This window comes from Amblyomma americanum, chromosome 2 (assembly GCF_052857255.1).
Source record: "Amblyomma americanum isolate KBUSLIRL-KWMA chromosome 2, ASM5285725v1, whole genome shotgun sequence".
NCBI classification, from domain to species: domain Eukaryota; kingdom Metazoa; phylum Arthropoda; class Arachnida; order Ixodida; family Ixodidae; genus Amblyomma; species Amblyomma americanum.
This window is the reverse complement of record NC_135498.1, coordinates 28,432,802-28,447,044: the sequence shown is the minus strand read 5'-3', so window position 1 is coordinate 28,447,044 and position 14,243 is coordinate 28,432,802. Positions and strand designations below refer to the sequence as shown.

The window sequence follows — 14,243 nt, the reverse complement described above, 5'->3', positions numbered from 1 at the left end:
CTAAGCTCCTGTCAACGCGAGCGAGGAAGCGATATGGGGTACAAGGGACCTGACCGACTTGATTAACGGGTCCACAGTGGAACCTTATCAGCGATAAATATGACAAGCATCAGCGTATCAGAGCATGTTAGTGGATAAAATGCAGCGGGAAAGATCTACAGCAGTTTCTAGAATACAGTCCACGCCCGGTATACTCTCCACAGAGCTCAATTCTGGTATTCTGGCGAAAGAGTTTTTTGTTTACTATAGTGTCCACACCCGATACCTATATAGCCTACCGGAGCAGTGGCATACAATCCGCTTAATGCTTCACATGCTTTACTAGCCCACGAAAATTGAGTGCCAAGGTCACTCTTTACCAAAGTTTATTTAAAAAAAAATAGTTATCACCCTCAATGTCATGTTTTAGTCTCAAAGCCCGTCATGATCAGTACTGTCTGTAATGCCGAAACAAAAAGGTTGGTGTCAGAGCATTGGCTGCGATCTCAGTATACATTGAGATCGTTTAGCAGCTTAGTGGTGGTTCAACACCGCTAACACGCACAGACCAAGTAAGAGACGAGACACACAAACCAGCGCTGAACTTACAACTGATTTTTTTTTTATTAGGAAGAAGCACGTCATATATACACACACGAAAAAACAGCGCACATGCTCAATGTCAACAAGACTCCTAGTGCTAGTACAACGTAAAAACCACGTTAAAAGCATGTGTGTATCCGCTGAACCGCTACCCACGATGTAGCATATTGATTTCTCGAGGCGATAATGTAACAGATGGCGTACTCACGCACCCTTTACTTTTTTCTGATAATATGAAACGCCTCAGCTACTTCTCTAGTGCGCTGGTCAGAATGAGCGAACAAGACATCATTATCATCAAAAAACGGCGTACATTTGCAAGTGAAACAATGCTTAGGTAGGTTAATTTCTTTCTTTCTTAAAGAATTAGCGTGCTCCATGAGCCGCACGTTAACGCAGCGGCCAGTCTGGCCTATGTAGGTAAGGCCACAAGACAAGGGGATTTGATACACTATGCCAGTCTTACAGGGAACGTATCTATTTTCATGATTTATGGTGCAAGCATTTCTTCTCCGCCCTTCATGCCTTCTTTGAACCGCCGCCCCCACTCTTTTTAGCTTGTTAGGTGCAGAGAACAGAACCTTTACCCCATGCTTGCTCCCCACCCTTTTAATCCGGTGCGACAGCTTGTGGACATATGGCATAACCACTACCTTTCTTCTCCCTTCTTCCGAACCCTTTTCCAGCCCCGAGGTACTTGCAGACGATTTCAGCGCACGGAGGACTTTGTCTGCACTCGAAACGGGAACTGAGTCCGTGAAACCAGCTTCCCTACATCTGTCTGCCTGGGCTAAGAGACTGGGCAACATTTTATGATAACAAGATTTCTTTACTGCCATGATCCCGTAACGATCTCACTTTTTACAAGCTTTGAATGAAAGGACCTGCAATTCAAAAGGGGCTTTTCACTCCTAGGGGAATGCTGCGAACAGACATGGTTGGGTTCGAAAGACAATTTTAAATCAAGAAATTGCAAGACTGTTTCCTGCGGGACTCTTCCTAATAAAAAAAAAACAGTTGTAAGTTCAGCGCTGGTTTGTGTGTCTCGTCTCCTACTTGGTCTGTCTGCGTTTGCGCTGTCGAACCACCACTATGCATCAACACCAACTAGCCCAATCTGCAGTTCTACAGTTTAGCATCTAATGCCAGTATAGAGACGTGCGCATACAGTCAGTCAAGTGGAGCCAGCCAGAGGCAGCAAATGGTGAGTATGACCTCTAAGAAACACATGAAAGTGCACCATGCTTGACATGGCATTTTATCGAGGCCGATTTCCGGAAACAGAAATAGTGCGAAGTCCGGTCCTGTAGATAGTCCACAAGGCGTGAAACTGTAGCGCCTGTCTCGTGTTATTCTTCGTCTGTGTGCGGTCTTTTGTGCGCTTCATCTTCTTAAGCAATGCACCAACTTGCCCCGGAACGTGTTCTAACGCGGACTCTATTCCGGAAAATATGATATTTTACTGCCCACTATAACTGAACTATTTTCAGTTGCCTGCGGCAGTTAAGACAGCAGCAGTTCGCAGATAACGCTGCAATCGTCGGCAGTGCGAGATGATAACAGCGAACAGCCTTGATAGCATTGCCTCGTTGTTACAGCTGTGTGTACAGTGTTACAAGGGGCGTTTTAAAGGCTGGCCATGGGTGTCAGCAGACATAGAGAAAGAGGCGTTCTTTGTATTCTTGTTATTAGAGACATATAGTACCTGTATGCTCCATCTTTATTGTATGGGTTAAATGAGTACCGACAGGAGCGTTTCGAAGCGAAACTCAGAAGATCGGTGCGGGTGAGTGGGCTAAGCGCTATTTTCTTTCTGCTTTGCATACTACAAAACACGTGGAACGTAGTGTAACCATAGTGCAGAGATGGTTCCAAGAATGTCGCTCGTCTGGGCTTCTACTTTTTTTCTTCTGGAATTTTTCTTCCGGCGTTGTTGCCTAATTCCAACGTAATGGTCCTCCTCTTTAAGTGCGGAAAGATACCATGTATCCAATACGCAAGAATTTTTTTTAGTTAAGTTCATTACACGCTATGATTCCGCAAGTACTCAATATTGAATTGTTTTAAGGCCTTGACCTCTCGAAAAAAACTTTGCTCTAAATGATTGAAGAATAATCGGAACCATGGCGAGTTTGTCAGACATGAACTAATATGAAAACCCGTGCTTATCTCTGTTTTTTTTTCCCATGTGAGTCGTGCCTTGGAGCGTGCTTCAAGTGTGAAATGTTGACCGTTGGTAAATGACGGCTCCTCATTACCAGTTTAATCCGACCAGCGAACGCAGAAAGGATGTCCTTAATTATCCGGACCGTTGTGTAGAGGGGCCGCCGCGGTGGCTGAGTGGTTATGGCGCTCGGCTGCCGGCCCGAAAGACGCGGGTTCGATCCCGGCCGCGGCGGTCGAATTTCGATAGAGGCGAAATTCTAGAGGCCCGTGTACTGTGTAATGTCAATGCACGTTAAAGAACCCCAGGTGGTCGAAATTTCCGGAGCCCTCCACTACGGCGCCCCTCATAGCCTGAGTCGCTTTGGGACGTTAAACCCCATAAAACCATAAACCGTTCTGTAGAGATAATAGTGCCCTGCAGTTTTGATTTTAAGTTTCACATTTCACATAAGTTTGGGAAATCATTAGCTAGACTTATTCTGGGTGTGTGCCCTTTACTGCTGCTTTTTATAGCGAGCACAACTGGATATCGTCGACTGCGCGAGCCTCGCGAGCGCGATTGCGATGAGAGTCCTCCGCGTCACCCATAGGACTTTGTCAAGGCAGCTGCTGCAACATCCACGCGCACTGGTTTTTCGGTTTGTTACTTTGTTCCCCCAGCCACCGGTCCCGCAGAAGGAATCTTGGCTGAGCTTACTCTCATCCAGTGTGCTCTTATTTTTTGTTCATCTAGAAGAGATTTATGCGAATAATTTCGGTGGGCTCTCTCGTGAAAGTGGAATTTAATACCGATAAACATCCTGAAAAACTTGTGGCAAGACCATGTGGATTCTGGGAGGGTATTAAGAATGAATGAGCTCAAGAAGATATCGGTTATTGATAGGCTCAAGTGCCGAGGGCTGAAACAGCAATCTTAGAAAAAAAATTGGGCAAAAACTCTAGAGGTGATTTTTAGCAATTTTTATGAGAAAGCCACAGAGTATAACACGGATATTTTTAAAGTCATTATTCTGTGCCATATGTTTGTTAATACTAACACCCACTTTATTCCGAAGGGACATTATCACGTGCCTCATTATATAGTCATACTCCTTATTTCACGGAGACAGTAGTTCGCATAATTCTCTACCGCACTTTGCAGAGAAATGCTAAGCGTCGTTGGGATTGGCATAAGCTTCTTGAGGTCAACTGCAACTTAGCGAGAGTTTTGTGCAGTGCGATGCGATAAGCCGGAGCTGACATAGAATGACTGTGGGCCGAAACTAGACACAAAAAAGACCCGTAGAACGGTTGCCACTTTGTAACGCCAGATTCAGCGACAGCTGTTTCCTATGGCGAATGTAATATTTTGTTTATTCTTTAATATTTCTCTTCTTCCCTGGTACAGTCCGCGTGATATCATTATATACAGTCGTTCGTGACGTCAGCTTGCTCGACATTCCAGCGTGGCGCGTTGCACGAATATTTGCAGTGACGCCATTCTTGACGTCATTGCATACTGACCGATCAGCGTAGTGCAGTCTTACGCCAACGACGCCGCAGAACCGAGAAATGAGAAGATGCATGTCAGCGTAAACGTAACATGTACAGCGGTATTAAACTTGGCAAAGTTACGAGCAGCTCGAGTTCAATCACGTATAGATGTAGTAAAAGAGCTGCAATGGGATAGGCATCAATCCAGCTCTGCAGCTTAGTGACGGGAAGGTTTTAATCTGCCATTTATTTTGGCAAGCTGATATCTTGCAGCTTAATTAACTCTGTACTGCTCAAAAAAGGGCCCAAGATCGATAACATTGTTTTTCGTATGTGATTTGCTCTAAGGTTCATACTACAGCTAGTTTTTGTTGTATATACATTGCACACACTTGCATACCGTCAGAGAAGCAAAACTGACTATAATGTCAGAGTATCTGGAACAGTACGCAATACGGAAGCCGTAACAATATCTGTTTGCTGGCTATTCTTTAATATACGTTTTGTTTCTCGTCTTTAGTAACATGACGTGGTGTCCCTTCCCAAGTATCAGCCAAGAACATAGACATACGTGAAATGGGTGTTGACAGGTTTCGTAGAGTACCTGCCGAATTGGGGTGAATTAATGGGTACTTTTGGAGGGCTGGTTGGTAGGGGTGAGGCGGAGATCCTGTTTTCACAATGCATTTCTTGAAATTTCTTCGGAAGAAAAGAAGTGAAGGTATCGACACTCTTCACACATGCAGTTATTTGCTTAGATGAAAGTGGCCCTTCCTTGCCAACACACCGGAAGCGGGCAGAGTGGCTGAGGGAACAAACGCGGGTTAATGACACCCTAGTCGAAATCAAGAGGAAGAAATGGTCTTGGGCAGGGCATGTGATGCGAAGGCAAGACAACCAACCGCTGGTCCTTAAGGGTAACGGAGTGGTTTCCAAGAGAAGGCAAGCGTTGCGGGGGCTGCAGAAGTTCAGGTGGGTGGACGATATTAAGAAGTTTGCAGGCAGAGGGTTGGCGCAGCTGGCAAGAAGCAGGGTTAATTGGAGAGACATGGGAGAGGCCTTAGCCCTGCATTTGGTGTAGTAAGGCTCATTATGATGATGATGATTAAAAAGACTAGGTAACTGTTGTGGCGTCAAAAGCATATGGCCTCGTTATAGTCCAACGTCGCAATGAAGAGGGTCTGTACTCTCCAGCTTTCGGCTGCGCTTCTTAACGAGATCAAACTTGAGAAGCGCCGCCACAAGGGCCACACACAAGCTTGTGTGCATCAATGTAAATTTTTTGTGCTTATACATCTTGCCATTGCCTCTTAAGAAAAGTGATCCGCATGATGCCACACCCCTCCCTTTTACACATTCATCCAGCAGTAAAAGATGGGCCTGATCGTCCAAGTAAAGTTGGCGGCCTGGCCTGAACGGTTGACCAATCATGTTGCTGTCTGCTACTTGCCCAACCCTAACAGACAACCAGCGGCCTCTCCTGTGCAAACGACGTACCGCGGACAGCTGCGCCTCTCTTTCAAACGCGTTCTCTGACGTAGCACGCGTTCCGCTGCATGCTCTCCCCACTTGTCTCTCTTGCCTCGGGTTTTTGTTTACGTTATGTTATAACCTGCATAGAGCAGCTCTCGTGAACGCCCGCAGATGGCGCACCATGGTCACACTTCCGAAGCGCGTAGAGGCGATTGTAGTAGTCGCGCAGACAAACGAACGTGAAACGAACTACGTACACGTTTTGAGCACTCTGCTTGCACGGTGCCGAAGGGACGATCCATGTCGCGTGCCAATCTGTGGCGGAAAAATTAGTAAAACAAAGTAAGCTTTGTTTACAGACATGAAGTAAAGGTCAGCAGTGGCCCCCCTTGTGATGCACGTGGTGTTGTTGTAAGCTGGCCTGCTTCATACATTCCTACATCCAGCCTACGTCGGACATCCGTTGGCTTCATGGGGCGAACTGTGGGCTCAATGCTGCAAAAAGTGCGGCAAGCCCAAATTGAACTGATAATAATAATAATAATATTAATAATAATAATAATAATAATAATAATAATAATAATAATAATAATAATAATAATAATAATAATAATAATAATAATAATAATAATAATAATAATAATAATAATAATTGGTTTTGGGGGAAAGGAAATAGCACAGTATCTGTCTCATATATCGGCGGACACCTGAACCGCGCCGTAAGGGAAGGGATAAAGGTGGGAGTGAAAGAAGAAAGAGGTGCCGTAGTAAAGGGCTCCGGAATAATTTAGGCCACCTGCGGATCTTTAACGTGCACTGACATCCAAATTGAACTGCAAACTAAAAATCGTTGTAGGTCCCACATCGGCCGTGGTGGGGCTGGTAAGCGCGCATACCCGCATGCTTCGCACATCGCTCCCTTGTCGGGTACTTCACGGCAGATGAAAGGTCAATGCGGGCTCTGTGCGGGAAAAAGCGTTGCAAGCCCAAACAGGGCCGCCGATGCAATTCTGCAGTCGCTCTCACTTACATCGGCCGTAGCGAGGCGGAACACATCAGCATGTCCGCATTTTTGCAATTCGCTAATATGTATTACATTTGCTCGTAAGTTAACCTTATACGTGATTTTTTACAATAATTTCAAGCGTCTTTACTCGAATTAAAAAAATGGCATGTTTTTGGCTCTCGAACTCGCGTAAATTGTGCAAAATGTTAAGACCATACGAATGAATAACTGTGCCGCCTTATCAAGATGCACTGGACTGCCTGCGGCGCTCCGAACTTCCTGGTATGTTTGAAGGATCCTTCACTCCCGCCACCGGTTGGCCGGTATTGCACTGCCTCCGGGATCGGCCTTGTCTTTAGTGCGTCTTTACTATCCTGTCTTTCTATCCTATCTTTCAACTCTCCTACCTTCTGCACGTGGTAGCGATTGTGGCTCGGCTTGAGCCAGTGAGCAGGCCTGTGCAGTTTCCTTTTATTTCTTCCTGGCAACAACAGACAGACTGACTTCCTGGTATCTTATACCTGATTTAATATTTGCTGTGGGTTCTTGGACCGAAGATATTAAACTTATTTTTGGATAATGGCGGAGTGCTTGGCTTGAAGCACTCTGACACGGATCGGCCCGGTATTGCACTGCCTCCGGGATCAGCCCTGGGCATATTAACGCGCGCCTTTTCTTTCTATCTTTGGTCTTCTATCCTTTCACTCTCCTACTTTCAGCACGCGGCAGCGAGCGTGGCTTGGCTTGAGCCAGTAGGCAGGCCCGTGCACTTTCCTTTTCTTTCTTCCTATCAGCTACAGCAGCAGCAGCAGCAGCACTTCATGCAAATGTATACTGTCCGCATTACGCCCAACGCAGTCGGGACAATGTGGGCTACCTACATTATTCCCAATATCGCCTCAATATGGGCAGCCCACATTGTCCACATTGCCTTAGTTCTTACAAGAAAATATCGGGTGGAATGCTCAGATCGGAATGGCATAGGCGAAGAACTTGTAGAGCTAAGCTTAACAGCTTTGTTCATTAATCAGCGATAGCTGTCATATCTTTCGTTTAGCCATTTAGCTCTGCATTTCGCCACGGAATCCGCATCGTCAGCAGCAAGAGAAGCCTACCCGTGCCAATGCGAATTAGCGAAATCGGACCTGGCCATCCATCGCCTCCCACGTTCTTTCTTCCTTGTCGCACTCGCTCTCCCTCTTCCCCCCTAAAAAGGGAAAGGGAGATTTTCCTCTTTTCACTTTGCCACTTGACAAGGTCGATTGGCGTTGGTCAATGAAGTGAACTAAATTAATTCAATTATTTCAGATATATTAATCCTAAGCATTGAGGCTTTACGGGTGACGCTCAGAGTGGAATTCACGGCTATGTGGCAAAACCAAACGTATAATTGTTTCGCTGTAAAACTAGAGCACGATGTTTGTCCCCTGCAGGTCCTACGGCGGAAACTGCAGCTGGGGCAGCCCCCAAAGTACCGCCATCAGCTTCCTGTAGGGAACATGTGGGCAAGCCCAAATTGGGTTAGCCCCTGTAGAACCTTCATCGGACCTATATCTTTATTAGAATGGTTAGCCGAGATGAAATACAGACGTTCGTCCTTAGGGGATGCCCATATTGGACAATGCGGAACGATTGTGGGCCACTAGGTCTTACTTCTCGGTTCTAAATGGGACCGGTCGGAGTTATCTGTGGGCAGCCCACGAAGGGCCAGCTTACTATACTCCGTTTCAAACATCATGTGCAACGCTGTCAAAAGGTAGCGCTCTTCCTTGCGCTGCCTGCGTCCGCGACCAAAAAGTAGTGCGTTATTTGTGGTGAGCGAAACGTAGTAAATGCTTTCCCTGTAGGCTTACCACGTGACACATTTGTCATGATCTTGATTAAATGCACTGTTATTGCTGACAAAACGCTGTCACTTTTTTGTGCCATAGACCAATGGGGCACAGAACAAGCGCGGAGTAACACACCTCCCTTCATTTTCCCGTCCGCACTACTTCCGTACCTTTCACCGCGTTGCACCTGATGTATGAAACGGAGTATAGTTAACATAATCCAACTGTTTTCTGACGTCCGCCACCACTGGCGTTACTTGGAAAAAAACCCATCTTTTTCCCTCAAAAAGACGATCTTTGAATTTTAGTGACGGGCTTCCCTGAAACACGCGGTATATGTGGCACACAGATGTCCACCACTCAGCGTGTTCGCAAAGAGGTCCAGCACACCTGCTGTTCAGTCGGAAGTCATGGTTGACTACATCACTTGACGAGTGAAACAGTTTCGTATATGACATCCTTTTTATACGAAAAGTCCTTTTGCCCTTGACAAATGACGTATAACGGCTTTTGGATTTGCATGCGCGCCATCTGTCCGCAGGTATTACCACTGCTGCCACAACATTGTTCGTTGAAATTCAAGGCGCTCGCATCTCACTCATGCATAGCAACGAGCTCGACAGTGGCCGTGCAAGTGCGTCACCGGGGACGTGAGGAACCGCATGGCAAATTACTTCCTCGAGTCCCCGGCAGGCACCGCTGCACGTCAGAACACCTCTCATGGCCTTGCATGCATTTCTTCCTTTCTTTGCTTTCACTGCCTCCTTCGTTTGCTTCCAGGACGAGCGCCTCGATCGCGCCTTGCGCTACGTCATGAAATGCCGTCTTCGAGCGGAAGACCTAGCGGGAAGCCCGTCCGAAGAGCTGGAGCGATAGAGAGGAGGAAACACGTGCTAATCAGCCGGAGAGGTTCGTTACGCAAAGCGCGGTACATGAACCACCGCGAGAGCGAGGCTTCTGACGTCGCGCGCATCGCGAAAGAAGGAGGAAATATTACTGAACGGAGGAGCAATGGGCGCTACTCGAGCAGCCGAAGCTCCGCGGACTGTGCCGTAGACCGCCGCAGTTACATGTCTCTTTCCTCACCGGTGGGATAGCGCAAGAGTCGCAAAAGGTGAAAGCCCGCCTGGAGACAACGATGTCCCGAGCACGTACGTTGACTCATTTGAGGGTTTTATTCTTCTCTAGATTGCAGCTTTTTGGCAACTTCTTCCTCCAGCAGGATTGGGGGTCGTGTGTTGTAAGTGAAATCCCTTGCGTTCGCGTCCTGGCCGGTCTGAATGCTTTCGAGGTGTGCTGGAAGGTGGTGCTCTCGGTAATGCTGAGAATTTATATACCCGAGACTTAGGGTTCATGGGTAACTAAGGCGATCTGAACGCATCCACGGTAGCAGTAACATACAATTTGAGGACTAAAGCAGAACAGTGACCTAAAGACAGGAGTTCAGGACTGAAGCCGGTGACGCCTAAATATTATTTGAAGCTCTGTTTGAAAAAGTGTCGGTTTCAAAACAGTATTTCTCAAGGTTGGAAAAAATGATTAAAAATTACAGCCGCTTAACCTCAGGGCACGACGAGGACGAGCGCTGGTTGGTGCAAGAAAGGATTGACACAACGATGACCCCAGGCATTAGTGCTGCCAGCACTGAATTGTCAGCGATTAAACACAAACTGCCGCAGCATCCTATGAATGACTGTCCAGATTCACGGCTGAAAAGAGGTGTACTCTGTATCGCGGCCCGGGTTAGGAACTCCAGTTCGAATTTCATTGCCCGCGTTGGTCTTCGCCGGAGGACGCAGACAAGGTTAGGAGTTGGCGTGCCCGCAAGCCGGAAGGTGTCTTTTTGCTACGAGTGTTCGTACACTGGTAATTCCCTACGTTGGAACGGGGCAGGGGAAGGGGGGACTGTGGTAATGGCACTAGCGCTGTAAAAAAAATGGAGGAAAAATACTGAGCCTGGGTACCTGCTACCGGCCTGTTTCACGAGAAAAAATCTTATTACGCATCGAACCATGTGGGCTTGGTGTGGGAGCTGGGGGTGAGGAGTGGATGTTCTTGATAATATGTGTCTTGTGTAATCATGTAGTTCAGGCAGATCACTCTCTGGGTACGTCCCTGTGTCGGGGAATTACTTTTCCGTGGGTGGTCATGCGGGCCAATCAGCGCATGAAGTTCAACAACGTCATCTTTTGTCTGTGCGACGTCAAAAGCATTTGGCTTCGAAATCCTAAGGCCGACATTCCAACCTGGACCGTTTTCAGGACCCACGTTTGCGGAAGTTTTTGGTCTTCCCGGTGTGCGGAAACTGCGTGCTGAGCAACGCTTGCGCGTCCAAGCTCAGCGTATACGGATGAAACCATCGCCGGCTATACGCTGAAGACGCGGCGGTTGAACTGCGTAAGCGTGGTGGCCGGTCTATGACTGAGGCCGACAAGATCAAGCACATTGTCATGCTGTTGGCGAAAAGTTCCACTATACCGTCGCTTCGGTATATAATCTGTGCCAGAGCTTCGACGAGCCACCCAAGCAACGCCTTTGCGCCTGTTGCCCTCCCGCGCCTGCCGAGTCCATCTTCGACCTCGCCATATGAGCTGTGACCTGTTGGCTCACATCAAAACCTTCGTGCGAGAGGACGTCGCCCGGCAGCTTTCACTCCAGTCTGGCATGCAACAGTCACACCGCAGTTCCTGACTCCTGATATCCGGCACACCATCACGCGAGAGGTTTGGTTCCGTGTGGCGCGGTACCAAACGTTATTTTCTCACAAAGATAGACATTTTGCGCTACAACATCCGCACGTCATGTTCTGACAGGCGAGAATAAGCTGCCGGCTGGGAGAAAATTATAAATGCAATTTTTGCCCTGGTGATTGCGCAATTCATAAGGAAAACCAACTACAAGACGTCTTGCAGGTACGAACTTGGCATCAGCGCAGAACCCGACAGAAGTTGGCAGCGCTAGTGCTCACAAAAGTCTGGTGGTTTTGACTTCTTAGATACGTCAAGCAACGTTCCAAACAAGGTGCAAACCGGTGGTAAAACCACGAGTTGCTGTACTGTGCACTAAACAACAAGATGGGCATTCTCACAAACACCATCACTCGGCACAAGACCATGCTCGAACTGACTGTGCCCAAACTGTTCCAATTGTGCTACGCCGGTTGCCGCGGAGCACAGCCCTTTTCTGCGCTATGTGTTTATTTTCCAAGAAACAAAACAAGGTACAATTTTGTGCCTGCCTAAGTCACACGAAGGCTTCTAAGAGTAACCGCCTGATGACAGCATGACATGGACAGAAGCGCGGATAAAAGCGCCATTGACACTTTGCAAGCGGGAGCACTGGAACTGGAACAACTTGAAACAGACAGTCCTACTTCTTCAAAGGTGTCGAGGAATAACATTTCACCAGGAAGCCGGTTATTTATGGAGTCCAGGCTTACCCTGTTGTAAATAGGGAGATAACAAAGTAGCCCGACTTCGATGACTTGTGGACATAGCCACAGTGCATTTAATGCACTTCACATTCCATAAATTTGTACGTACGCTCTGTACAATGAAAAATACCTTTTAGCGTGTTTGCTAACAGAGATTCTCCGGTGTGTCCCTCACTGTGGCGCTGCACCGCACATCTGTGATGTGCGGCACTGGTTATGGACGTGACCAGCGACGGCTGCTATCAGAAAACGGCTCCTCAGGGAGGTGGGCCTGCGGTGGAACCGCGAAAGTGAATACGTGAAGTGGATTATGAACAACCGTTTCATTAGCAACCTCTGCGACTACCTCAGCGCAACGGGTCTTCACTCCTTCTTTTAACTTTATATCTCCCGCATTCCTTCCCGTTTTTTAAGTTTATGCCTAATGGCACACTTCGCGAAAAAAAAAAAGACTCGTGCTCTTGCTCAAGCAGAAAACGCCGAGATGCCCCCGCGAGCTGCCTTGCTCTCGTTTCGAAGGTTCTGCAACTCTACTGTAAATGACTTTTTACAGCGATAGCTGTTAGACGCCCGTCCCTGGCTTTCTCGTCGCCGTCGGCGTAACCGGTGGGTGCGTTAATGTCACGGCCTACCTGGGTAGCATAATTCCTACCGGTGGCTCTGTCTGGAACTGCCGCCTGCCAGTGCAAGGGTGCATCACTTGACCACTAAACCAGTGCGCCAGGAATACATCGCCAAAACATCGCGTTACACAGTCTTAACTGTCCTGTTGAGTTTTTTTTTTTTTTTGGGGGGGGGGGGGGGGCTCTTCGCACGTGCTTAGTTTAAAAATAATGTATTGGAATATATAGAGTAATATGGAACGCAAAGCATGAAATCAATGGCACGTTAAATCGCTGAATGAAACAAAACGCTTGCGCTCAAACATTAATTGATTGAAGGACATTCACTTGGCAATGCCACGATATATGGGCTCTGAGCCTGTGAAGCCAGCCTTGGTGTTAACTGTAGATTACTTTCGACTCCTTCCTTTTTTCGGTGTGTGTTGGAAATTCACGGAAAAGTTAGTGTGCACATGTTTTCTGCATTTGGTGTGATTTAAAATGAAGCCGCCGCGGCCAGTTTCAAAACCCGCGACCTTGGTCCCAGCAGCCGAACGCCTTAGCGTATCCACCATGGCAAGTGTTGGCTAATCTTTCCGTTCACTTCTGAACCAAGAGCAGTCTCTACATTGCGGCCTGCACGAAGTTTTCGATGGTTCTCGCGCAACTTTCCTAGTGAAGATGACATGCACTAAGAGCGTGGAGCACTGTTACAGCCGCGTTTTGTGGCTTAGCTTCTGCTTCGTAACACATACGTATAACGAACAACAATAATACTGAAAAATGGGCATAGGTTTGAATGGGTTCAGGAAAAAGGATTATTGAACGTTTGGCTTACTTTTATAGGATTAACGTCCCAAAGCGACTCAGGCTATGGGACGCCGCTGTGGATTTCGACCATCCATGGGACCGTTTAACGTGCGCTGACATCACACAGTACACGGGCCTCTGACATTTCGCGTGCGTCGAAATGCGGAAGACGCGAGTTCGATCCCCGCTGCGGTGGTCGCATTTTGATGGAGGCGAAACGCTAGAGACCCCTGCACTGTACGTGCGATGTCACTTCGCGTTAAACAATCCCATGGATGGTCGAAATCCATGGCGGTGTCCCATAGCCTGAGTCACTTTGGGAGTATACAGTCCCCTAAAGCAAAACCAAACGTTTCATAATCCTATTTCTTGAACCCACTGAAACCTACACACATTTCTCCATATGGAAGCATGCCTAGTCGAGAACACCGCACTTTATTCAACAAGCAAGAACAAAGAGAGGGACAAGCCTAAGACTGCATCGACTGTTGCTTAAGTAATTCGCCTGCACATGTAATCGCACCCTCGAACGTGAAGGGGGCCGTCGCGGTGGCTGAGTGGTTATGGCACTCGGCTGCCGGCCCGAAAGACGCGGGTTCGATCCCGGCCGCGGCGGTCGAATTTCGATGGAGGCGAAATTCTAGAGGCCCGTGTACTGTGCGATGTCAGTGCACGTTAAATAACCCCAAGTGGTCAAATCTCCGGAGCCCTTCACTACGACGTCCCTCATAGCCTGAGTCGCTTTGGAAAGTTAAACCCCCATAAACCATAAACCAAACGTGAAGGAGTCAGTAGCTCGTAGAAGCATAACAAAAGTCGTGTGCATACTGTGCCAGATATTCGCCACGTGTTGCTTTGAAACGCGC

At 47.6% G+C, this 14,243-nt stretch overlaps 1 protein-coding gene across 2 annotated transcripts in view; it reads left to right on the top strand.

Annotated features, from left to right (window-relative positions):
• Positions 1-2,303: 2,303 nt before the first annotated feature.
• Positions 2,304-14,243, top strand: part of LOC144120857 (NAD kinase-like) — a 97,455-nt gene continuing 85,515 nt past the window's right edge. The window contains exon 1 of one of the 2 annotated variants that reach the window (XM_077653623.1): positions 2,304-2,368. In XM_077653623.1, coding sequence (XP_077509749.1) covers positions 2,319-2,368 — 50 coding nt within the window. In that variant the 5' untranslated portion in view covers positions 2,304-2,318. Of the gene's footprint in view, positions 2,369-9,525; positions 9,684-14,243 lie in introns of those variants that run through there. The other variant, XM_077653624.1, reaches the window with a different exon arrangement.